This window comes from Miscanthus floridulus, chromosome 8, assembly GCF_019320115.1.
Source record: "Miscanthus floridulus cultivar M001 chromosome 8, ASM1932011v1, whole genome shotgun sequence".
In the NCBI taxonomy this organism is placed as follows: Eukaryota; Viridiplantae; Streptophyta; class Magnoliopsida; order Poales; family Poaceae; genus Miscanthus; species Miscanthus floridulus.
Genome location: NC_089587.1, coordinates 44,845,470 through 44,869,517, shown reverse-complemented (window position 1 = coordinate 44,869,517; position 24,048 = coordinate 44,845,470). Strand labels below are relative to the sequence as shown.

General features: G+C 45.3%; 1 protein-coding gene and 1 pseudogene across 1 annotated transcript; both read right to left on the bottom strand.

Moving 5' to 3' along the window:
* Nucleotides 1–10,559: 10,559 nt before the first annotated feature.
* Nucleotides 10,560–13,393, bottom strand: LOC136471838 (uncharacterized). The gene is made up of 4 exons (XM_066469585.1): nt 13,054–13,393; nt 12,883–12,943; nt 11,852–11,996; nt 10,560–11,129 (listed from the first exon to the last, which is right to left on the bottom strand). Exons 1-4 carry the CDS (start codon nt 13,280–13,282, stop codon nt 10,878–10,880), a joined length of 687 nt encoding a protein of 228 aa, XP_066325682.1. The 5' UTR covers nt 13,283–13,393; the 3' UTR covers nt 10,560–10,877.
* A 2,203-nt stretch (nt 13,394–15,596) lies between these two features.
* On the bottom strand, nt 15,597–19,442 carry LOC136471837 (reticulon-like protein B23; annotated as a pseudogene).
* Between the last annotated feature and the right edge of the window lie 4,606 nt (nt 19,443–24,048).

Sequence of the window (24,048 nt, the reverse complement as noted above, 5' to 3'; positions counted from 1 at the left end):
TTAGGACTCTTTATCCGTTTCCTTTCTTGTCACGTCGGGGGGACCCTATTTAACCAAATCGGCCGTACCTAGCATCGCATCCGCCTGTGCCCTAGCCAGCTTCCCTGCGCCGACGCCGACGCAGCTCATCCATGCCACCACCGTCGCGCTAGCTCCACCACTGCCGTGCCCGCACAGCTCTTCCCTGCGCCAGCTTACCACGCCAGCGCTAGCACGCACGCCCGCCGCTGCTAGCCCGCGTCCACACGCCACCATCATCTCGCGAGCCTTCGCAGCCGCCGTGCCACCGTGCAGAGCTCCACCGCCGTCCACTCCTTGGGTGCCTGCCGTGCTCCCTTGTTGCCGAGTCACTACAAAGCTCTCACAGTGCCGGTAAGGCCTTCTCCAACGCCACCGTGCCCTAATCCGCATTGCTATTACATGCTTTAACTTCAAATTGCAACCAGGCAATCGATTCATCGCGAACCCTAACCCTAGCAGTCCCGGTGATCCCCCGCGTGACGCTTCTATTCTTTTTCTTCGGATCGTCATGTAGCAAGCTAGTCGCTTCAATTTCGTACCTACATTGCTTGCTCTCATAGGGTTTCGCATCTATTAGATATATCGTATTTACTTATATATCCTTCTATTCCATCGTGCAGCGAGTCGGTGCCGTTGAGGTATCTGTGACAGGTGCAGTTGTCAGTTAACTCGAAGACAAGCTCATGAGTACGGATCGAGGCCAAGTCTCGGAAGTGTCAGGGCAGTTACTCTTGAAAGCGGCAGTTGTTCTTGTTAGCAGCAGTTGATCTTTTCAGATGGCTCACACGAAGAATGTCGGGGGTGGTCTAGGAGACTCAGGAGGGCTAGCAGGCCGAGGAGGCCAAGGAGACAGAGCAGGCACCACAGCCCCAGCTTCGTCGCTCTGGTCGTACCAGTGTTCCAGTCCCACCGAGGCCAACTACACAGCGGAGGGGATCACATCCACCGCCTAGACCACAGGGTCCGCCTCTAGTGGTACATCTTGACTTGAGGGCCGCCACGGCCAAGAAGGTTCGGCAGCTGAGGTTTATAGAGTTTGAGGTGTGGTTTCCACTGAGGAGGGATGAGAGAGCAGCAGAGGGTTTCTACACACCACTGCAGAAGGATTTCTATAATGCTTATCTTAACAGTGGGGCAGTATTCAGATCTCAGCGGGTATACAATATAGAGTCTATTGTGGCAGCAGCCGAAGAGCATATCCGCCCATACTTATCATATCTACCAGGGCTAACAGATTTGATTGGACGGACATGATTATATGTTCCATCTTGGGTCCATCAGTTCTATGCTTCGCTCTATGTTGACCCACATCATAACTATATACACTTTGCATTCAGAGGCAGAGACTACAGGGTGATGAGTTTTAGGGCCAGGGAGATACTGAGGCTACAGGAGTAGCCTATCAGGTTACATGAGGTATGTTATGGACAGCAAGAGCCTCCTAGGCGCCCTCATGGTGGTATGGTGCCCCCTACAGATCTTGTGCGCCATTGCTTCAATGAGCCCTTTGGTGAGGGGTTGAGGAGGAACCCCCGTGACCTTACTCCTATAGCTAGAGTTCTAGAGGCTATCATCAGGAGGACACTACTTCCTAGGTTGGGATACAGAGAGGGTTTGACTCACCTCCAGCTTTGGCTTCTCAATGCCCTGATGCAGTAGACAATGTTTGATATTTAGGACCTCCTTCTATCAGAGATGGAGGATACTATAGCTGAGGGCTTCCAGGGTCGCAGACAGCTTCCATATGCACATTGGATCACATTCCTTATGCTCAAGGCTATGCAAGTCAGGACACCTGAGATGGTTGTAGAGTACAGAGGTGCCACCACAGAGTTTCCAGCTTATAACATGGCACAGAGGATCAGGCATAGCACACCACAGGCACCCACTCAGCCTCGCTATCGTCCAGATGTACCAGAGTCCGCAGCTTAGTAAGACGAGATTATCAGAGGCATAGCCGCTACTGAGGAGGAGCAGCTTGAGGCTCAGCAGGAGAGAAGCAAGTCTAGTGACAGTTCAGATGACGACTACCTGCCTATTCCTCATATGCCTCCACACAGACATGATGCAGAGGCCGACAGTTCTAGCTCCGCTCCACCTACACCGCAGACTGACCCCGCTTTGATTGCTATTCTTGAGCGGATGCAGCAGGATCAGGCTAGACAGGCTCAGGAGACCGCTGCCAACTTTGCACAGTTTCAGGCTCGTCAGGACAAGTTTCAGCGACAGCAGCAGGTCCTCCAGCAGCAGCAGCAGTAAATGCATCAGCAGTAGTTACTCATGCAGCAGCAGCTTATGGGATTCATGCAGCATGTAGTGATAGCTCTTGGGGCCCCACTGCCACAGCCTTCGCCCCAGATTGCTCAGTCTGCCACCACTACGACGACTCTAGCAGTACAGCCTAGTGGGCTTCAGAGTCAGGGACATCCTCCAGCTTAGTTTGCTTCCCCTCTAGTACAGGTGTCCCAGTGGTTAGCTTCACCCGTGGTAGCCCCGCAGTTCACACCACTCCAGATGGGCTTCACACCAGATCAGTCACCCTCGCTATTTGTGCCTGACACGTCAGTCTCTAGGAGTCTTGGAGCATCGTTTAGCGAGTTGACAGGGATGCCTACACCACCACATATGCATACTGCTGGTCCTTCTACAGAAGCTCTCGTCGCCGTGACTACTCAGAGGCTCCCTTCGTCTGTCGCATTTTCAGATCCTACGACAGATATACTAGCAGCATCATAGGCAGCACATGTCCCAGCTCAGACCCAGACCGCTTCAATGATGCTTCCAGCCACAGAGGGTCAGTCAGTACAGAGCTCAGGGTCAGATGATGATGGTGCCCAGTTTCAGCTTGCTCCTCGTACTTCAGCGCCCGACTCGTCCGCTGCAGCCCCGCCGACCAGCCCTTAGGTTTTGGTGTTTGACGCCAAAGGGGGAGAGGGTTCGAATATGTAGACTCAGGGGGAGCGAGTTTTAGGGGGAGTCTAGTTAGCTATTAGTCTATTATATACATTTGGAGTTTTTATTTGTGTGATACACTATTACTATTATGCATTCGTATGGTTACTTTCATGCATACTATTATATCTACGTAATAGTGATATCTACGTGATTGTGATATATGACATGTGTGCTCTCTATTTTGAATTCATTGATATGTCATATCATATCACTTGTGTTATGCTCATTTGCTTTGCTTCCGTGTTTATACTCCGATGCAAATGAGTTGTGTTACTTGTACTCATGCTTAATTCATATCATTTGAGTACATTGTGTTGGCTTGGGTCATATAAGCTTGCCTAACTCTTTTGTACTTATTGACAAAAGCTTATATGAACCAAGCATGTCAAAAAACCTCACTCTTTCACATACTCGAGGTGGTATTGTCATCAATCACCAAAAAGGAGGAGATTGAAAGCATCTAGGCCCCTAGTTGGATTTCGATGATTAATGACAATACAAGATTACTATGACTAATGTGTGTTTTGCAGAGGCAATTAAGTTAGGTCATGGTAATGGGGATCGATTGAGCAATCGAGGTGGTCATGCCCCTACGATGAAAATCATTTCGGTTTTCAAAGGATGGACAACAAGGTTAAGGATGACTAGTTCTAAGTGTCGATTGGAGTTGGAGAGACACTTAGAGTAGTTTAGGACTTTGTTTTTCCTTTGGCCGTACTATTAAAGGGGGTATGGACGGGTAGCTTGATCTAGGTGAGTCTAGTGAGTTAGGTGTGGTGCACACTTGTTAAAACTAGCACTAGGTAGCTCCACAACAGCCCTATGATCCTATGGAGCAAACTTCATTCACATATGTTCGAGAGTTGGAAGTGAATAGAGGGTCAAATACTGACCGGACGCTGGCTCCGGTGCGACCGGACGCTGGCCGTAGGGTCCGGTCAGTTCATTTGACCAAGGTGATTGCGTTCGGTGTGACCGGACGCTGGAGTGGCCAAGTGACCGGAATCTGAGAGGCAGCGTCCGGTCGACTTCAGTAAGGTTCCAGAGAAGGAAATCTGCGACCGGACGCGTCCGGTCAGTACTGACCGGACCCTGAGGGTTCAGCGTCCGGTCGAGTACAGTAAGCATCCAGTGAGGGTTTAATGCGACCAGACGCGTCCGGTCAGTGGTGACCGGACCCTGCCAGCGTCCGGTGAACACTTTAACACTGGTGTGCGGGTTGAACTGACCGGAGCGTCCGGTCACCCCACAGAAGCTCATAACGGTTCGTTTTTCAGGCTGTCTTATAAATAGAAGCTCCACTCGTGTGTGGAGTCACTTTTGCTCATTCCAACAGCTGAGAAACACGTTTGTGAGTGCCAAGAAGAGCAATGTCCTAGTGAGGTGATTGAGATTTGAGAATCCAATAGAGTAGCCTCATTAGTGAATCAAGAGTAGCAAAGTGTGCATCCACCGTTCTCATTAGGCTTCGCGTGGTCAAGTGAGAGTTCGTGCTTGTTACTCTTGGTGATCGCTATCACCTAGACGGCTTGATGGTGATTGGGAGCTTGGTGATCACCCGACGAAGCTTGTGGGTGACCCAACTCAAGTTGTGAGCGGTTTTAGGTGATTCACTGCGACGGAGTGTCGAAGAATCAACCCGTAGAGAGCACTTGATCCTTGCGCGGATCAAGGGGGAGCTACATCCTTGCGCGGGTGCTCCAACGAGGACTAGTGGGGAGTGGCGACTCTCCGATACCTCGGCAAAACATCGCCGCGTTACTCTCTCTCTATTTACTTTGAGTAATTACTTTGAGCATTTACTTTGAGCAATTCAATACTTGTTTTTACATTCATATAATTGACATGCTAGAGTAAGTTTGGAACATAGGTTGCAAGTCATTTGTGCGTTAGATTGATAGAAACACTTTTCTAGGTACACGGGGTTAATTGGGCTAACCGTATGATTTAATTATAGAAAGAAAATTTAGAATTAGCCCAATTCACCTATCCTCTTGGACATCTTGATCTTTTTATTGGGGTTTTCAGTTTGAAAATTACTCAAAGAAAAAGTCCCACCATGGAAGGTCACAGCAACTCAACAGCAGAACAGAAAGAAAAAAGATCGAACATCTAACAGAAACTCTAGGCACTAAAGAGTAACAATGTCCGAGCAAGGGGCCGGTAAAATGAGGCTTCTTATGCATCCAGTCCGACAAGCCTTGAGCCAACTCCTTCAGCTTGGCAGCGTCGCTCTCCTTGTGTAAACTGCACCACACCTGCAGAGAATTGATTGCATCATGAATTACAGCATCTGGATTAATAGGGAAGCGCTTCTCAATAGCCATTTTATTTCTATTCCTCCAAATTGACCAAGCTAATCCAGCAAAGAAAACAAACAAAATCCTTTTAGGCACCCCCAGCCGCCTTGTCAGCCACTGAGCCAACAGCTCATTAACAGAGGTTGGGAAGCTCTGAAGGTTAAAGGCGTCTCTAATACAGCACCAAATGTACTGAGAAAAAACACAACCAAACAGAATATGATCAACAGTTTCAACCAAGTTGCAGACACTGCACAGCGGGCTACCATGCCAACCTCTCCTTGACAAAGCTAAGGCAGTCTGTATTTTTTTGTGAAAGACTTGCCATAGAAAGACCTTAACCTTTAGAGGGATTTTACTTTTCCAAATAAGATCATTTATTTTGTCATTGACCCCCCCATGGGTAAGACAATTGTACAGAGACTTAGTTGAATAAACCCGAGATTTCTCTAGAGCCCAATAAACCTGATCTTCTCCCTGACCATCTACCTGAACCCTTTGAAGCAACTCATGTAATTCCCACCATTCACGAAGAGACTCACCTATTAAACTTCTTCTTAAAGGAATATCCCATTCCCCATTGTTCCAGTTTTTGCTCACAACAGCTTCAGGGTTCTGACAGATTGCAAAAATATTACTAATCTGTAGTTTCAAGGGTACACTCCCCCCCCCCCAGTCCAGGAATCATGCCAAAAACTTACCCTATCACCCTTATGCACATTATACTCAGCTCCCCACTTAAAGAGATGCTTAACCTTGTGTAAACTCCTCCAAAACTGAGAAGAGCCCACACTAGTTGAGCTGTAGAAACCACCTTTTTTCAGATATTTGGCTTTCAGAATTCTATACCACAACTCATTCGATCCTTTTTAAATTTTCCAAATCCATTTGGTAATTAGGCATTGATTCATTAAGTAAGTATTAATAATCCCCAATCCTCCATGGATCTTGGGTTTGCACATAGAAATCCATTTGGCCATATGGTATTTGAAAGTGTCCCCAGCACCTTGCCAAAAGAATTTAAATCTAATAAAGTCCATCTTAGCATGTGATCCCTTAGGTAGCATATAAAAACCCATAGTGTACATAGGGAGATTTGTTAGGCAAGAGTTAGTTAGAATTAATTTCCCCCCCAGAGGACATAAACTTGCCCTTCCATGGGTTAAGTCTTTTCATCATCCTACAAGACAAACCCTGGAAGGCCCCAATGCCTAACATCCTATCAGACACAGGGATACCTAGGTATTTGACTGGAAGTTCCCCTAGCTTGCAGTTTATCATGTTGGCTTTTCTTTCTTTTTCAGCCTGTGTAAAGCCAAAGAATATCACTTCACTCTTGTGATAGTTAATTTTTAGCCCAGACAGCCACTCAAAGCAATATAATAGGATTTTCAAGTTTATGATTGACTTATCAGACCCATCTGTCATTAAAACAGTGTCATCGGCGTATTGTATGTGAGAGACACCCTTATCAATTAGTTTGTCTAAAACGCCCACAATAAGATCCCTCTCAACCGCTTTGTCCATCATAGCACTTAGGGCATCAGCCACTAAGTTAAAGAGGAGAGGGGACAGTGGACCCCCCTGCCTAAGCCCCCTCATAGTCCTAAAGTATGGACCCCTTGTCCCATTCACATTAATGCAAACTTGCCCCCCTCTAACAGTTTGCATAACCCAATTTATCCATTGATCAGGAAAGTTCTTCCCTTTCATTGTTTCTTCTAAAAAATCCCATCTCACCCTATCATACGCCTTTTCGAAGTCTACGAACGCAGGTTCTGGGATTATTTTCTGAAAAAAATTCGGAGTCCACCGAACTAGACGAATTTAGGAAAATTCGGACCGGTATCCACTAAAAATTTGAATGAAATTTGAGCAAATTTGAACAAAATTTCTCCAAACAGTCGAACATGGTAGTGGGCATGGAGAGGGTGCATACGGTGCTGGTGCAGAATGCACAGGCGACGGGGAGGGCGGCGACGACGAAGTGGTGGCAGCAGGTTGGGCAGATGGCTTCCCACTAATAATAACACTATAAAGTCAACAAGTGGCTTCCCACTAATAATAATAAAAAAAAAACTCGACCTGCGGGGGATGACGGCCCCGGGTTTTTCCCTTAAGAAGAAGATCTTCTACACAGATCGAGAAAACCCCCGAACCCCTGCTCCCATCCTGACGCAGTGGTACCGTAACCCTGTGAGAACCGGGCCAGGGCCTAACTGTGCTTTGGCACCTGGGGGCGGGCGAGGGGATTTTTTTAACCTCAGCCTGAAATTCGCTCCCACGAGGAGTCGAACTCAGGACCTGAGGAGTGCCGCCGGGCCACCTAACCGCATGGACTAGGCGCCCTTTGGCGGCTTCCCACTAATAATAAGCAGAAGGTGATAAGTTCAACACTGAAGTACTGATATCAGATCTCTATTGATCCATTACATTTACATGGCGAGGAAGAAAGGGCGAGTTGGCGATTACTGGATCCCCTTTACAGACTCTTGATGTGTGCACTGTAATAATAACCCAAACATATCATGCCAGTGACAAAAACAATGGTAAAGACATGAAGGGAAAAAAATTATGTAAATTGAGTAGATTTAGTACCGAAAGGAAAATGCACCAAATAACCGAAAGAAAAGAAGTTGAGATCAGAAAAAATGGACTGTGCTCCTAAATAGTGTAAGTGATTATGTATGGGCGATTCTGCATATACGAACCTGTTTTACATACGTGGTAAGTAGAATGGAAGTGGAAAGTACATGCAGATGCTTGGCAACACAGAAAGTACCCTGCAGATCCTTGGGCAGCGACCTGACGGCAGGCAGCACAATCGTGGATCTGCAGTTGTTGCAGTGAACGTACGTCTTTCGGGGCAGTGACTGGATACGTTTGCAATCAACGATCTCTAGGATCTTGGGCCGGGAAACGAAACGGAAAGCGCACGCAGAAACAAAACAAACGTTTGCTGAACAAAATTCTGCTTTGATGTTTCCATGCAAAATCATGTACAGAATAACTTTAGAAGGTCCTGGTTCAGTTAAAACTACTCAAACCATCATATGCTTACTACATCAGTATACCTTGACAGAGAAGCTACATGTATGGGTGAAAATGGTACGGATATTTTCCGACCGTATTCGATACCGAATTCGTTTAGAGGGGTTTAAATCTGTCCGTATCCGAGTCCGGATATTCAACACCCGATATCATATCCGTATCCGAATACTCAAATCACATATTTATGATGTCGATATCCAATCGTATCCTATCCGGCATGGTTGACACTATCCGTATTCGAATCCGGACAGAAATATGAAAACAAATGTAATATCAATGATATCCGTTCGTATCCCATCTGTTTTCATCCTAGCTACATGTCCGAAGAACTGAAGACTACTGCAACAGCACCAATTGCAGGAAGCTACACATTATAGCAACGGCACATTCAATCCAACATGTACAGAACTAGCAGGTGACAAAGGCTGAATGGAAACAGTGGCACAGCACTTCAGGAGTTCTAGTCATCAGAAGAAACCTGCAGTTTGAGATAGGATAACATCAGTTACCATAATCTTTCACCTGACAAACCATTTCCAGTTTTTGACACTGAAAGGGCAAGAGCAGAGCTCACATTTATTCAGTCAAATGCTTGAATGTCAAAATTGCTTTACTAACCTGACCAAAAGTGAGGGTGCTGGCCTGGCTGTGGCTGCGGCGGCGGCGGTGGTTGGCATTGCCAGCTATCCTCCTCGATGTCCATGGCCATGGGCGCCGCCTGTTCGGAGGCCAATGCTGGTTCTGAAGATCTGCTCCCTGATTCAGTGCTCACGGTGCTGTCATGGAGGACAGCAGCCTCTTGGCCCTGAGTTGGCTGCAGTGGTGACGGTGAGGGCGGCATCAACATGGTTGGCTGCACCTGCACAACAACCGGTGCTGCACCGGCGTCTGCATTTGCCAGTGGTTCCTCTTCTTCCATCATCTCCGGGATCTCTGCCTCATCCTGATGACACCAAGCAAGGGTCGTAAACATGAAACCGTAAGCAAGTGATCTGAGTGTTTAAGGTGCACAATGTTGCTGTCATCATGATCCGCCGTCTGACGGCACAACAATGAGAATTCTTAACTGAATTCGGTATCTTGCCATGTGGATGACATTCCATATGGATCCTGAAACCGCATGCGAACGTGCTAAAGCGTTGTACTTGTACATAGATGCAGGAATATGGAATCCAAAGACAAAATAAGGAGCTTGTTTAGATTGTTATATGCCTTTTGTATACCCTACTATATGAAAGCGTGTCTCTGTAATCAGACTGAACGTCTTGCTCAACTAGCATACTGCATATAGTACAGAGTATCAACGCCATCCCATGGCATGCAGAGCCGTTTCATAAGATTTTTTTTTTCCAAAAAATTTCGCAAGAAACAGTTCAATTCACCAACGAAAAGAAAATCACACCCCCAAACTGTTCCATATGCCATACCTGCAGTTTGATCCTCTTGGGATCAAGGAACAGGGAGAATCCATGGCTGGCCACCTCAGCATCCTTCCTCTTTATGTTCACGGCCACAAGATTAGCCATGCCCCCAAGAAGTCCAAACACTAACAACTCAAAACGACTTGGACAAGCTCAAGCTGCCATTCTCGTAACCTATGATTTGGGTATATAATGAGGCGTTTGGGCCAACTTAATAGCTACCGGGAAAGAGTTGACCAGTAAACCCAAACGACTTGGATCTGGATTAGTGCCTTGCAAATTTAACGATTTTGTGATGTTGACCAGTTTGTAGTTGACTTTTTTTTTGCCTGTTGTGAGCCTGTGATACTTGCCTTTGGTTGGTCATACCTTCGTCGCTTTTATTTTTACCTTTCTTCTCTGTCGTTGTCTGTGATAAGGAAAAAAAGAAAGAGGCTATTTATGCTGTGGTTGTCATAGGTATGTTCAGTTAGTTGAAGGGCTGCTAAGGACAACATAGAAAATCACTAGTAGTGATGATTCTGCACTTGAGCGTATTGTTTTGGTCACATGTCATAGTTTTTTTTAGGAAAAAAAAATAGCCTTCCATGTGCTACGCTACTCAGTCAAAAGAAAAAACACTTCATTTGTCAATCTTCACCGGAGATTATTTCTGAAATCTGCACAAAGGATGGCTAGAACCATGAATGCATGACGAGGACTACATGCAGATGCAGTCATATCTTTTTACACGGCTGCACCAAGTCATACAAACTCGTCATGTCTTCAATAGAAATGATGTGCTATGAACGAACAAAGAAAATGCAAGGAACCGCGAAAACAATTTCAATCAACTGGTATATCATAAGGTTCTGGGAAGAAAATGCAACTACAAAATCAATATCGTTTATTCCATCAAACAACTACCCCAAGATATTGTAATTCTCTATTACAACAGTAACAGGGCTGGATTCAGCCCTGGCAGGCGATAAAAATCACCACATGGACTTAACGACATGCTTAACAACAGGTAAAGGATTGCCTCAACTGCCGGTTGTATAATTAGCTCAAAACTCGATTATTTCAAAGTGCCAACCAGATCTGACTCGAACCAATGATTCTTCCCAGAGAACCATGAAGTATCTTTGCACTACTCAGTTGCGCTGACCAGCAGGAACTCCCCTTCACAAACTAGGTCACCACCAACAAAAGCTTTTCCTTCCATCTTTGCAAGTCCAAACCTCTTCTGATACTTTGTCAGTGTCATCCTCATGATCAATGTATCCCCAGCAATCACTGGCTTCCTGAACCTAACTTTGTCAATCCCAGCGAAAAAGAAGTTGTCTCGAGATCCACCAACTTCAGGTTGCAGCATCACCAGACCCCCAACCTGGGCCATAGCCTGTGGATAAAGGTACAAATAGTTTCTAATGTGAGTTACTGAATGCAGGCATGCGGTCAACAAGATACAAACTACATGTTAATGCAGGCGACTATAAGCATATCAGCTGGTTTGGGTAATCTACTAGAATATTCTGATTCAGGCCACATAACATAGTAGAAAACAGTAGTATAGATCAAATGGTGTGGCCAGAATGAAAGTTTACACTGCTGAACCTATCAACTGCTACATGTCCATATTTGGGTAGCTATGGCTCACAGTAGTCAGTTTATGTCAGAAAACTCATGACGAAATCAATTCCTATCAGCAGAATGACAAAGAAGAAAAGGTTCAAAGAGAGAAGGCATGCTGTTAACGGAGATATGGCAGTGTATAATGTGCATACAATAACTGAGATAAAGAAAAAAAAAACTTTCACACCCCCATATGAAAAAATGCATAACTTAAAATTATTGTTGATTTATGGAACTTTTAAAAGACTGTAGAAAAAAAAGAGAATGGACAAATTATGATCATGGACATCCCAACAAAATGCTTTGACACCAACTATATCAAAAATGAAGTCAAGGTGAACATAATCTCAATAAATTACAACCATCCTTCAGTGGGCCGAGAATTGGTTATCCCCTCTGGTGATGTTGTAAGGAGAATTTAATTATTATCAGTGATCAGTAAGATCTAGAGACAAAACAAGATCAGATACACAGTGAATCGGGGCATACCTCGACCATGAGGACACCAGGCATTATGGGGCGTTCAGGAAAATGTCCTGGGAAGAAGTTATCATTTATCGTAACATTCTTGATCCCCACTGCATATTCTCCAGCCTTGTATTCAATTACTCTATCAACCAAAAGGAATGGGAACCTAACATGCATACCCACATGCATAGGTATTAGATAGTTCAAAAACAATACACACCAAACAAGTGCATAGTTATTTCAATGATAATGCTTATAGATCTCTAAATCACAACACGTCATGAAATCAAAGGGCCATGGTACTCGATTTCCATTTTGGATACTCAACATTTCAACACCCTTTTCAGTAGCAAGTAAAACTTGTTGCAGATATGCATGAGATTCAGGGTACAGTTGCATATAGTGCGACAACACAGATCAAATGTCTGGAATCCATAAAGAAATGCAGCTAAAGTACTATGTATCAGGGGTCGATATGGAGATGGAGTTGTGGCGACTACAGCAGCCTCCAGAGCTAACAGTAGTGAAGTTGCAGCAGCCCTTGCCCCTTGGTGTTTTGTGCCAAAATTCTACTTTGCACTTTCCAGTAAGCAATCGGCTGAAATTGCACCACATTTCAGGTTTGCATCAACTATCCACCTTGCCTGTCATCACATTTTCTGATTCTTTCTTTCCATTTTTTAGAAACAAACTGACTCAACATCAGCTCACAAGGAGACCAAACCGCTAAGCTATCCTCATTATCTCAATGCTTGAGCTCCAAACCTTGAAATACCTCTTAAAAATGTGTAGAATTATGCTATATGCACACGGGCCTCTAGTCCTCTACAAGACTACAACTGCAGAGATCTAGAGGTGCGCAGCAGCAGAGATAAAGCACTGTATGCTCATATTTGCAAAGGAATGGACCACCTCTTCTGGTAGGTCAACGTATGGTCAAAGTTTCAATTATTTCAAGGTGTTGCATCAGCCTAAGAGCTGTGTCGTGCGATTACAGTGCCGAACATGTTTGAGCAATCCCAAGAGCAAGGAAGCAAGCGACCGGCACTCACCTGTGGGGGAGGATCTCACGGATCTGGTTGATGTCCATGACGCTCGGGAAGGGAGGGAACCCTGCAGCACACAACCATGAAGCAGCGCGAAAGCTTTAGAGAAACCAAATCAGCAGGAATGCACAGACGAGACGAGACGGGTGGAGGCATGAGGAGAGGAAAGGGGCCGACTTTTCTCGATGGGGACCGCCTCCGGCGCCGTCTCCACGCTGTCGCCATCCGAAGCGCGGCGAGCGGCGAGGAGGCGGCGCGGCGCCCGCGCCGGCGCCGGTGCCGCCGCGACGGACGCGGAGAACGCGCGCCGGGGCAGGGCCAGGTGGCGCGCGGCGGCGCGGGCGGCCGGGAGCAGGGGCGCCGCGCGGCAGGCCGCGGCGGATCTGGGCACGGTGGCGGCCTCCATCGGCGCGGCGCGGTCGCGGACGGCACGATGCGCGGGGGGAGCAGCGAGCGCGAGGCGAGCAGGTGGAGAAGATGGCGATAGGAACGAGGATGGCAAAGGCCGAGGGGAGCGACCGAGGTTTTGTAGGGGCTTTGCTTTGGGAACTCCGTTTTCAGGTTGCTGGTTTTGGTTTGCTTTGCTCTCCAGTTGGCTTTTGCTATTTCATTTTGTCACTAGCTACATATATTTTGTCAACAAATTTCCATAGAGATTTCAGGCTCATTTCTTTGGTATAAGTTACAGTGATACTCTATAAATTAGAGCATGTCTGATACTGGTGCTAATTGCTAGTTAGCTAAAATTAATCCCAGTGCATCCAAACATGAGGGCTAATTTTTTATGTCTTCAGCTAGTTGTTAGTTAACTAACTAGCCAACCATAGCTAATTTAAGCAAATTTTTAGACCAATTAGTAACTAGCTCTAGCTCTTCCAGAAAAGCCCATAATGTAAGCGGGGTAGAAATGGCTAGTTGGACAATAAGATACCCATATTATACGTAGTTTGAACAAAGCCCTTTTTGACCGGTTATTTACATTATTTTGAATTTTGTTAGAGATTACTCGATAATTTCTTAGAGATAGGAGATGCCACTAGTTAAATACAAAGAAAAAACCCCAATCATATGCTAGCCAATAATAACATACTCACGGTAGAGGGTACGGATTGTCCCATAAATCCTTTGAATTGTGAGTGGAAATGAGTAATTTACCCATCGACACAACGGATTTAGGTCTCTTAATCCGTGCCTTCAAAAAGCACCAAACAAAAGTAAAGATATGGCAAAGCAATTGCTTTCAACTTAGTCAGTTTTCCCATAGATATTTTTTAACAAATGAGCCTTCCAAGACTCATCATAAATTTTTATAGATAAAACCATTATTTGAATCCTTTTTCTCTTTCTAACTTTCCTCTTTCAAAGTAACACAGTTTGCCCAGAATTCATGTCCTCCATGGGTGCGAACAAGAATGAGAGCCCCCCCCTATTGCCACGCGGCTTAATCCCGATCACGTTCTAAAGCAATAATAGAGCAAATAATTAAAAGAGTACTCCACCACAAGCAACGAAAAACACGCTCAGCTGATCCTCACTCGACGGCTCCGTGCTTGCTCAGAAAAAAGTCAAACCACTCAAAAAATGGATCTTTTTTTTTCTACCTTTACAGCTCACTCTGTTATTCCACTGACACCACACATATTTAAACTCTAAGGACCACTTTGGTAAGGCATATGGAAGCATGACTCCATTAAAGACCTCTTTGGTAAAGCCTAAAAAAAGCTCAAAATAACACGGGAACATAACTCCAAGTAAAGTACTGGACCCCTTTGGTAGGCAGACAACACTAGTAGCCTTAGAAAAAAAGTTTACGTTCCATGTAAGAGAGTTATCATCGAAGCTAATATTTCTCCAACCGAGAGACACTGCCATCTTCTTCTCGGTCGATCCCACCACTATCCTTGGTCCCCTATCTCTATTCTTAAAATCAACACCCATGTATTTCTCTCTCTGTAGTGGCCCTGAGCAGGTTGACCTCGCCACAATGCTATCCGAGTTCGCTGCTTTGCGTTTGTGTCAAACGAACCTAGAGGCTCTTCTGCAAGAGCTTCTCACTGAGGGTACGGTTTGCTGTGACCTGGAGCTTTCGTGCCGACATGGACCCAGGGAAGGCCTAAAAAAAGCTCTGACTCCCTAAGGTAGCTTCAACAACTGGCTTTTAAGCTAACTCTAAGTATTTTTCTTATATTTTAATAAAAGAAAGATAAAAGCTAGCTCTTATCAAGAGCTAAGCTCTTGCACATATTTTAAAGTTGTGTGAGAGTATCATGTGAGGCTATTTAGGTTAAAGCTATATGCTAAAAATTAGTAATATCGGAGAAGTTAGAGTCAGTACCATTACGCACGCCCTAACAAACGGATACCAAAAACAGCTTTTCCTGGAGCCACCAACGAGTCAGAACCCTTTTAAAACTAGGAGCCTGGAAAAAATGATAATAAAAAACAACCTTCTACCGGCTCCTGTCAAGGATACTCTCAAAAGCTATTTTGCTAAACTTCGACTAGAGAAGCAGGAACCAGAGCTGAAGTTATTTTACAGCCTGTTCGCTGGTTAATTTTTGGAATCCAGTTAGTACTAGTTTATTGTGAGAGAAAAACACCGTTGGCTAGCTGATAAGTCTTGACTGAAACCAACAAGTGAACAGGCTATTAGAAGGAGCTAGAACCCTACCCAGCTGGTCTTAAATCTGTCAAGCAAATAGGATAACAACGCCTCGAAATGCATGAAAGTCGGATCTTTATTAGATTACACGAACAACGAAATCTCATAGCCCATCCTGTATTCTGCAACTGCAGTTTCAGCTACAGGTGGTAACCGTTACAGGCAAAACACACCATCAGGCCACACCATCTCACGACCAACCATGTGAAGCCAGAGAGATCTGCAATGAGCTCCGAAAACATACTAGGTGCATCACTGGCATCTGGTAAGTTGCAAACGTGTCATATATACAAAGATCATTACTCCATTGCTAAACACTGGATACAGTTGTGATACCGTAGGGCAGCCATAGATGCTATAGTAAAAGCTATTAGCCTGCAAGGACCATATACAGAAAGTGGAAGAAAAGAAAAACTCCGCAATCCATGTACATGTGGAAAATCACGTGGTATCCTGAGTACCGCCCAAAGAACCCCTTCCCACAGGGACCCAAGAAGGGAGCTGATCAAACAGATCGGTGCTTTGTGCAAACATGTAGATGCAGAAGATGCATAGGGCTAGGAACAGCAACAAAACAGAGAATCATTAGCCATCATTCTTAATTAGAGCTTAATTTCTCATATAGAAAAAAAGTTTTAAACAAATCATATACACAACAAACAGAGAGCAGGACAGCAGGGGAAGGGTTAGTTTGCTGTGTTATTACCAGCATAAGCAACAGCAGCGCCTGACACCACCCTTCCCAAAGCTGCTAGAAAATACAATGTAAAAACCACCTGCAAGGTTGTAGATCAGTGTAAGGCACAATAAGTAAGCACGACACGAAGGAGGACCAAACTTATTTTTTTTTGTACAAAATGGTTGTGGATCAGTGCAAGCCAGAGAACATGAAGTTGGTAATTAGCAGATCAATCAAAACCACACTAAAACCGAAACACACATACACTAAAAACGACATGAAGAGCTTTGCTTCTTTTCTCTACTCCATTTGCATGCCACACAACAGCTCAGGAAAAATGCGAACTCACTAGCTAAAATCCTTCAAATGCCAACAAGTTGTAGGTTTAACAAGCATGAGCTAGCAACACATAAATATAATAGAACCTCAACATTTTTTTGTCTCAATCCTCAGGGACAACATATAAAGTCAGTTTTGAGAGCCTACCTTGAAAAACAGCTTCTTGTCATGTCCAGTTGCAGCCACTCTTAATACAGATTCAGCAGCTCCTATCGTGTTGGCCAAGGATGCAACTATGCTATTTGCCATCTCCTGAGAGGTCTGCCATTCAAGAGGATCCACAGGCACCCTGCATGCAAATTCATTAAAGACAAAATAAGGCACTGCAATACCAATTTCCATTTGTATAAATCATAAACCACAGGTATTTCGTAAGAAAGGTTTAACTAAAATGATGGCGGCTGTCATTGTTTAATTGACCAATGACTTTGCCAGTTGCCAATTGTTGACAACATCAGAACTACTTTATTCAGGAAAACAACAATAACATACCATCCAATATAATATGGTACAGCATAGCCCTATTTTTGAAAACAAGCCTACTGTTTTATTCACTAGTAATACTTGAGGATAAATCTTAAGAAGCAGGAAATTAGTACCAGCAGAAAGAAAGCACCAACACTTCAAAAGTCAGTAATACAGTATTAAATTTAACAGGAATACATCCAAGTTAAACTTAGTATTCAGCACAATTTTTAGTTGGTAAGAAGCACCCCAAGAAAGTGAATCAGATCAGGTAGTGATGGGTAGTTGCCATATTCAAATTTTCTAATCAATCTGGTGTGAAAAAACAAATATATTGTAATTGATTTATTTACAATAGTTAAGAACTGGTGCAAAAGTATTCCAATACTAGGAATTTGGTAAAATTCTTGCCAGGGTATGAAAATGTAAGCAAGCTAATGCTGCCTTATACACTGATATTTTTGGCATTATCCCCACAATGAAGAGATTATGGAATTTTCTTGTTTCAAAACTCAAGGAAAATAAATGAAATGCGGTGGCTGATTAAGTCATTCTATTTTGCAATTTTGTGTGTTTCACATCAACCCTTTTTAGTACTTTTAATGTGCTCTAGCATGTTCATTCTGTATTACAAGTATGATGATGTTGGTTCTAGACAGCAAAGTCGGTTGGTAGCACCAAGTTTACCATACAACAAGCAAAGTGGTATATTTGATCAAATTTATACAACAAGCAAACCGGTTGCAAGTATCTTACACTCGTATAGGGCATTTCATATTCATACCTATGGACTTTTCCCCAGAATATTATAATTGGAGACCATAGTTGATTTGCTCTATTTACTTACCTATCCCTTTTCAGCCTTTCCCCAGTTTTGAACAGCCTACCAGCAGCTTATACTCCCACTAGCCTACATACTCCTACGTGGACGAAGAAATCAAGAATCCTAGCCAAGCTACATGCCATCTAAAGGGCGTACCCAGTGCAGAGAGCTCCCGCTCTGTGCGGGGTCTGGGGAAGGGTGTCAGTGGCAAGTCTTACCCTCGCTTGTGCAATGCGAGGAGATCGCGACTCGAACCCGGGACCTTCCGGTCACCGGCGGTAAGACTCTACCGCTTGCACTAGGCCCGCACAGGCGGCCAAGCTACATGCCATCTAGCAGATATAAATTCCTAGAGGCCAGAGGGAGCAGCTCTAAAATTATGAGTTCCTTTATTCCACACTAGCTATAAGCTGCCTTCGAAGATTTTCAGGAGCTTACTGATTAGTGACCATTTTTTCCCCAGGGAATACAGTAAAAGCACGAAGTAGTAGTGTTGGTGGGGAAAGAGAAACCAACAGTCAGTAATGCTGCATTAGCAACAGGAATAAATAGATATCAGTTTGAAGTGTTTAGTTGGTATAAAAACCTTGAGAAAGTGAATCAGATGAGCGCCGATGGATGTGATTGATAGTTGATGAATTCTATTCAAATTAGTTTGCAATCCCAAAGCATCCAGAAGCAATAGTACTATCCTTCAGAAGTGGTGCAGCCACACCAAGGAATGGCCGAATGGGTTATTATCTAGGATGGATATGAAAATGCAAGCAACCTAACTCCAGCCAAGCGCCTAAAGCCCATGCTCTTTTAGTTATTCTCATGTGCTTTATGTTTGTGTACAAATGTATATTCTCTAATCAAGCAACCTGCTGTAGGTTTCTACACATAACAAAATCAGTTGTTACTTTTAAGCTTACCAACAAAACAGAAATTCGATACAGCATTATTTCAGTTCTACAGTTCTACCACCAAGAAAATCGGGCACAAGGCACAGGTGTTATAGACATGTCTGGCCTACTTCATACCAATAAGCATTTTCCCAAATGATTCCTGAAATTGAGGAAATATAGTTGAATAGCCCCTCTTTATTTGCCTACCTCCTTTCCCCTTTTGTTGCATCATCTACTAGCCATAAGCTACAACTACCAGAATCATCTACTACTAGCCTGCTACTGTGAGCCGAGAAATCAAAGATTCCTGCTGGACAAACCACCACACCTAACAATCGTCATAAGTTCATAAACAGCGACCAAGCTGAACCAACAACACAAGAAATACATAATTGCTTCGATTGGAGCGCGGAACTAGCAGAAGGAAGCGGAGGATAAAGAAAGGGGAGCTCACGAGATGTGGAGGTGGCGGAAGAGGAGGCCGAGGATGGAGAGAGAGAGCAGAGGAGGACGAGGAGCACGTCGGCGGCGAGGGACACCGCGCTGGCTCGCCGCACCGCGCAGTGGTAGTAGACCAGCCCCCCGCACACCGCGCCCACCGCCCACCGGCCGGCCCCCGTTCCCCCTCCGCCTCCGCTCCCTCTCGTCGCCGCGGAGTCCCCGTCGCTGCCGGTGGGGTCCATGGGCGCGTCTGGTGCCCGGCTTCTTGGAGCGGCTCCTCTTTCCCACGCTCTGGTACTAAAGCCGCCTCGTAATCCGACTCAGCTGTTTTGTTCTCTTCAACAATGACATCTAAAATACAAGACTCATTCGTCATTTGGACAGCGTTATATGTAAAAAGTTTAATACCTATTTAGTATAATCTTCAACAATAAGACCCAAAAAATAATCTTTTTTTATAAATGGGTTTCTAGAAAAGAGGATATCCATATTTGGGTTGTGCCTCTCAGACAATCTAAAATAGGTCTCCTGCATAGTAACTCTGTTGGAGGCTAATTTTGGATCTCTACTATCCATTTTGGATTTGAGTGCCTGTATAGGTTTCTTATCGAAGACAGTCTTAGTAGCCTTTAGGTGGGGTCTAGACGTAAGACGTCAAGTTTTGGGGTGCTATATCAGATGTTATATGGGGTGTTTGGATACTAATAAAAAATAAATTATAGAATTCGTCAGTAAACCACGAGACGAATTTATTAAGCCTAATTAATCCATCATTATCACATGTGTTACTGTATCACTTTATTGTCAAATTATGGACTAATTAGACTTAAAAGATTCGTCTCTCAAAATAGTCGCAATATGTACAATTAGTTATTTTTTTATCTATATTTAATAATCTATGTATGTGTCCAAATATTCAGTGAGATAGGATGAAAATTTTTAATGGAGAAACTAAACAAGGGCTTAAGTAATATATTTCGCTTGCTAGGCCTAGTTCCACATATGCCGTGGACAAGTCGACAACCAAGTTTTCATTTGCTAAAAACAACCAAGTTTTTCAGAACGCTCAGCGTGAAAGTACTTTTAATGACAGATTTGGCTGTTTTTTTTTTCATTTTACTTAACTTGGCAGTTGAATAAATATACTGTATTGGTCAAAGTTTGAGCAATAGACCAATTAATGGTGTCATATGCTTAGAAACGACTGGGGTACCTTTTTAGGAAATGATTTATTGAGTACAACCGTTTATGTACAACTTAGTGAATGCGATTGTACAAGTGAAGCATCCAATACATTGAAAACTGCATTCAAATGATTTTTATTAAAGATTGGATTTCCAGTTGTACATGAATGGTGGGTGGTTATGTCTACTGGCTGGTTGCTCATGCATTGCAATGGATTTCTAGTAAAACCTACAACTTCAATTTATTTACCTATAGATATAGAGTTAACACCGCCTATTGTTTTCACAAATTGGCTGAAGTCGATCTTCATAGGCGGGTGCTCCATCCGTTGATCATGTCTCTATAGAAATCGATTTTTAGTGATGGGTGGATTTATAATCGGCCTTAGAAATTGATGTAGGGGCGGTTGCAAAAGGCACCTATTAAAATTAAACAAAAAAAAGCACGCCCGCACTCAAGCAACCTATTCGCTTGGTTGTAAACGATTATAAATTTTCAGTCAGAACAGTATTTTTTTCTCGTATCAAACCAGTCAGCAGTAATAATCTACGATCATATACGATCGTTTCAGCTTCGGCCGAACACGCTTAAGCATGGCACTGCCACAGCGAGACATCGCCGCACCTTGGCATGCGGGCGTGGCCCCCGTCATTGGCCGGCCTTGTGTGCCAGCACCACTCGTCGCTTGACGCTTGTGGCCGGGCTTGCGTTCACGCGCCACTGTTGGCCCCGCGCTGCCCTCGGTGCTGAGCTGGTGCCGTTAGCAGCTCGTCGTGGCTGTGTTGCGTACCGTGTCCGCGTGCTTGACATGGCCATGCATGCGTCCCACCGTGGGCGTGCCACACTCGCATGAGGTTGAGGCTCCCGCTGGTTGCCATGCTCGACCAGTAGGAGGTAAGGTGACCCCGTTGTGCATGTTGCCCACTGCCCACTAGAAATTTCAAAGTTGCTGCCCACCAACTTTCTTTACCATGATATATTTCCAACTATAGTTGCAACTATAGTGGCGTGAGGCGCGAAGGGTTGGCTAGTGGGCGTGGTGAGTCGGGTGCTGGCCCTTGGCCTGGGCGGCAGCGAGTGTGGGCAGCGTGAGGCACGAAGGGCTGTAAGGTGAGCGCAGCGAGTTGGCACCGGTATTTGCCCTTCGCTCGGACGACATGGCGAGCTTGGGCGGTGCAAGGCACAAAGGGTGACAAGGAGAATGCGCGCAGCCGGAACAAAGAAAGAAGAGAAAGGGGAGGCAAGAAGAATAAAGTGATAGTGACAAAAATGTCATTCATTGTCTATCAACTCTTGAAAAATATTATTATAATGGGTACGGTGTCTTTCAGTAAATTTATCACAAACCATAGTGTTTACAAGCAAATTGAACTTTATTCCGTGCCTACTGGTCACACGACGTCACTTTCAGTATCCTATAGCAAAATTTGCTTATAGTATTTTACATGATCACAGATATGTCATCGGTACAACAACAGATGAATGTCACACAGACTGTAAAACATACTTTCCATGACAGTAATAGAGAAGGACCCATTTCATAATACTATATGATTTGCAGGATCGATGCATGTCAGATGAAGCTGCGTGGAGTCTGATCCCGGCGCCCCGCTCTCCATCTGTTGTGCGCCATGAGGCAGAAACAGACTCTTAGACACTATATAGGATGTTAATTAATTAGAATAGAGTAACTGGTTATAACCAAAAAAAAAGCTCTTGATTTACATTACCTTGATATAGGTGAAGTCAACATACAGCGTGCATGCAGAATTACTCCCAGGTATTAGAAGTATAGTCCTAACGGTCAGGAGTTCAGGACCGAGGCGGTAAATGCAGGGCGTAGATGGTGTTGTACAAGTAGAAGGAAGGCTTGTTACTGAGCTCTATCCTTTTGGATGTACCGAATAAATTGAGGCACAGCTGCAGCCAGACGAAGGTGAGGCGCTCTCCTCCTCTGGCCAGCTGCGCCGCGTGCTGCTCAGGCCGCGTCTTGCTGGCGGCATAGATGATGAGCCGTATCCACACCTCCTTGGTCTCCTCTAGTGTTTCCTCGTCTAGCCGGAGCGGGAGCACCAATTCCTCGAGAGGATTTGCGTAAACATGCCTCTCCGGCAGCCAAATCTGAATCCGCCGCTGTTGGAACTGTTCTAACATAGCTACAGAGCTATCTTCAAGAGGCAGCTGGGAAGGGCAAGTAACGATGAGGTATAGCATGTAGCGGGACAGTTTCCTGCACTCCTCCATCAAAAGATTAATACTACTAGTATGAGCTGCTGCTGCTGCATTTGCCTCCACGTCCGGGTGCAGATTTACACAGGATTTTCTCCGTCACCACATGCATACTGAGGATAGTGCTACCAAAACCGTAGTCCAAGAACCGTGGGTCTCTAAAAGTAGCACCAAGATTTAGCAACTCTCTTGGATTTCCATATACGAAGCGATCGACCCCGTCTACCAGACATTCATCCACCTTGACATGCTCTCTGTCCAATACCTTGCTTATGAAAAATATTTTCTCCTCTTTTTTTTTTTCTAGAACACGAATTCACGTGTATTTCATTAAGGAGGAGAATCCGAAAAGGTAATACAAAGACGTCCGAAGGCGAGATGCCTTGACCAGCGACAACCAACCCGCGCTACTCTCAAAGGACTACATGGGGAATAAATTTTGCGACAAGAGACGGGGGAGGAGGGATAATGCAGCGTAGTCGCAGCTACCACGAACACCGAGAGCGTCGTGAAGCCAGCCGCAACCCACTGGTCACCCTCCTCGAGCACCCCCCGTGCTGCCTGAAACACCGAGCTGTGCGCGTTGTCGAAGATGCGGGAGTTACGCTCCTTCCAAAGGTGCCAAGAGAGAAGGAGAACCGCCGCGTCAAACCGCTTGCGCATCGGCCTCGGCCTCGGCACAAGACATCTCACATCCATCCACCAAGCGGAGATCACCGCCGCTGACTGCGACGTGATCCTTTCCCATCTGATGGGACGCAGGAAACGGTACCAGAGCTCCCTTGCGAAGACACAAGAAACAATGAGGTGGTCGACCGTCTAATCTTCCTGACCGCAGAGGGTGCATTCGGCCGAGTTTTGAAGTCCATGCCTCATTCTGCGTTCCCGCCCAGATACGGCTATGCAGGGCCAGCCAGAAGAAGAGCTTGACCTTCGGCGGCGCCGAGGCCTTCCAGAGCTCCTTGCCCCCAACATAGATGACATACCGAGGAAGAAAGAGCGGTAGGCCGAGGATGCCGAGTAGGAGCCATCAGTCGTCCAACGCTAGACGAACCGGTCACTCACCAGCGGCCGAAGATGGACCTCCTCAAGCTTCACCCAGAGTTCGACATAGTCACACAGCACCAGCGCTGTATGCGCCCGGTGATATGGCGCACCCAACGATGTCCAGAGAGCGCCTCCTTGACGGACACCTTGAGGAAACAGCAACCGATGGCTTAGAATAAGTGAGGCGCGAAGGACGCAATCGGTTCGTCCGGCAGCCAAGAGTCGAACCAAAACCGCGCGGAGACCCCATCGCCGAGCTCCACCACAACGGAGCAACTGAACATGGAGCTTACCAGTTTCTCCGACTTGGAGGGAAGCTTTGTCCAAGCTGGCGCATCAGCAGCCCTCTTTTGCTATTCCCAACGTAGGCGGAGTGCAAACCCGAGGATCCTGATGTCCGGCATTCCCAAGCCAC

Excerpts from the sequence above, each read along its gene's own strand:
- LOC136471838 (XM_066469585.1), bottom strand. The coding sequence starts at position 13,282 with ATGGAGGCCGCCACCGTGCCCAGATCCGCCGCGGCCTGCCGCGCGGCG. Across the intron at positions 12,944-13,053 it reads GGCGGTCCCCATCGAGAAAA|GGTTCCCTCCCTTCCCGAGC; the intron begins GTCGGCCCCTTT and ends TGTGTGCTGCAG. Across the intron at positions 11,130-11,851 it reads CTGGTGTCCTCATGGTCGAG|GCTATGGCCCAGGTTGGGGG; the intron begins GTATGCCCCGAT and ends CTTTATCCACAG.